General features: G+C 47.7%; 1 protein-coding gene across 4 annotated transcripts in view; it reads right to left on the bottom strand.

Moving 5' to 3' along the window:
- The window catches only part of CSF1R (colony stimulating factor 1 receptor), a 30613-nt gene continuing 28981 nt past the window's right edge, over nt 1-1632 (bottom strand). For all 4 annotated transcript variants that reach the window (XM_019506156.1, XM_019506155.1, XM_019506152.1 and 1 more), the window contains exons 20-21: nt 940-1045; nt 1-443 (exon numbers count right to left, since the gene is read on the bottom strand). In XM_019506156.1, the coding sequence (XP_019361701.1) occupies nt 318-443; nt 940-1045 (232 nt within the window). In that variant the 3' untranslated portion in view covers nt 1-317. The remainder of the gene's footprint in view (nt 444-939; nt 1046-1632) is intronic.

The raw sequence follows: 1632 nt of genomic DNA, 5'->3' as shown, positions 1-1632 counted from the left end.
GCTCATAAGAACTGGATAGCATGGATTTGCAGTGGCTAGTCAGGAAGACTTAACCAGTGTGTCTTTATGTTACTGGCATTGGTGAGGAACACAGCTCAGTCTGCGAGGATGACAAACATGACCCCTACATGGATCAGGGCCAAGTCTTAGCTTTTTGCTCCTACCATGATGGCTCTTCAAGGGGGAAATGCTGTAAATCTCTCATACTTCAGAAAGCACTGCAATAAGGAGACTTAGCATGAGGAGCCTGCCTTCAAGCCAAGTCCTCTGCAAAGGTGAGTGGAGAATAGGGACCTATCCCCGGTGACCATACAGCCTTAACAGAACTGGTAATTGTTGCTGTTCAGAAGGGGCTGACTGCTCTCTCCTTGGTCACAGGACTCCTCGCAGCAGCTGGAGGGTTCGCACCCACTGTCTTCCTCTGTGGGGAGGTTTATGTAGTCCTGAAAGCAAAGAGAGGCCAAGAGCTTTAGTGCACCCCTCCCTAGTTCTCTATCAGTTGTCATTGTGGAAATGCTACTGCTCATTTCATTTTTGCTTAGATTTATTTTGGAATTTTCCAGCCTTGTCTGAACTGGGGAGGGGCACTTCAGCAGGAGTGAGGAGCATGGAGGAGCTGCCCTGAGGGTTGAGGCTTTAAAGGTCCTCTCCTCATGTAAGCCATTGAGACTATTTACCAGAGACGCTGCATCCCGCAGTCTGACTGGAAGTCCTGCTCTGCACGGGAGAGCACGGCAGCCCTGGTACTGGGAAGCTCATGTCTCCCCACTTATGCATGGGCTTAACTTGCTGTGCAAATCTTTAGCATTTGATTTGCAAGAAGCTCCTGACCAGGTAAAAGAAGGGAGCTGCTGCCAACTGGCAGTGGCTTGTAAATGCGGGGGTACATCTGAGCCTCTCCCTTCCTTTGTCCACACATCACTATGTGAAGCTTCTCACCTTCTCCTTGTTGACTTCCAGTTGCTTCTGAATGAGACAACAGATCTGGTCAAAGGTTGGCCGCTGCGTGGCTTGCAGGTTCCAGCATGCTTGCATGATGCTGTACCTGCAGGGTTGAGAAGCGGTGATGAGTCTGTTAATGCTCTCTGAGCGTTTCATAATCTGTTTGCTCTGGGCCCTTCCAAGATGCCATGATGGGATTAGCTCACTTTGTCTTTTTCTGTGTGACCTGGAGGACTAGCAAACCTTTTAATATTTCCATGCATCTAGTAAGAGCAATGCTGATGTCTTTTGCATGTGTTCGAATAGGCTTTGTTAGTACTGGTATGAAAGCACTTGTCTCTTGTCAGGTGGAAGATATTAAAGGAGAGCAAAAAGCTGCCTCTTTCTAACCGTCTGAAGACCTGACATAAGGAGCACTTGGGCCATGCATACAGACTTTCCCATATAGCCAGCAAGAAAGGAGTGAACTATAGGAATATTTGTGGCTATCCATGGCTGTTACTATATTAAAAAAAAAAAAATCTCCCTTTATGTGTGCCAGAGGGGCAGTGGTGACGTGCCAGTGGCTTCTGAGAGGAAACTTAATCCTGTTTTGGAAGGATCTTGTATCCAGCAGGAGTAATGGTCAGGAGCAATATGGCCCTTACTGCCTGGAGTCTCATCTGCACCCCCACCCCTTTTTTTTTTTTT

The sequence above is a fragment of the Gavialis gangeticus genome, unplaced genomic scaffold, assembly GCF_001723915.1.
Source record: "Gavialis gangeticus isolate Ggan-Ray unplaced genomic scaffold, GavGan_comp1, whole genome shotgun sequence".
NCBI lineage: Eukaryota > Metazoa > Chordata > Crocodylia > Gavialidae > Gavialis > Gavialis gangeticus.
This window is presented reverse-complemented; position numbering and strand designations above follow the sequence as displayed.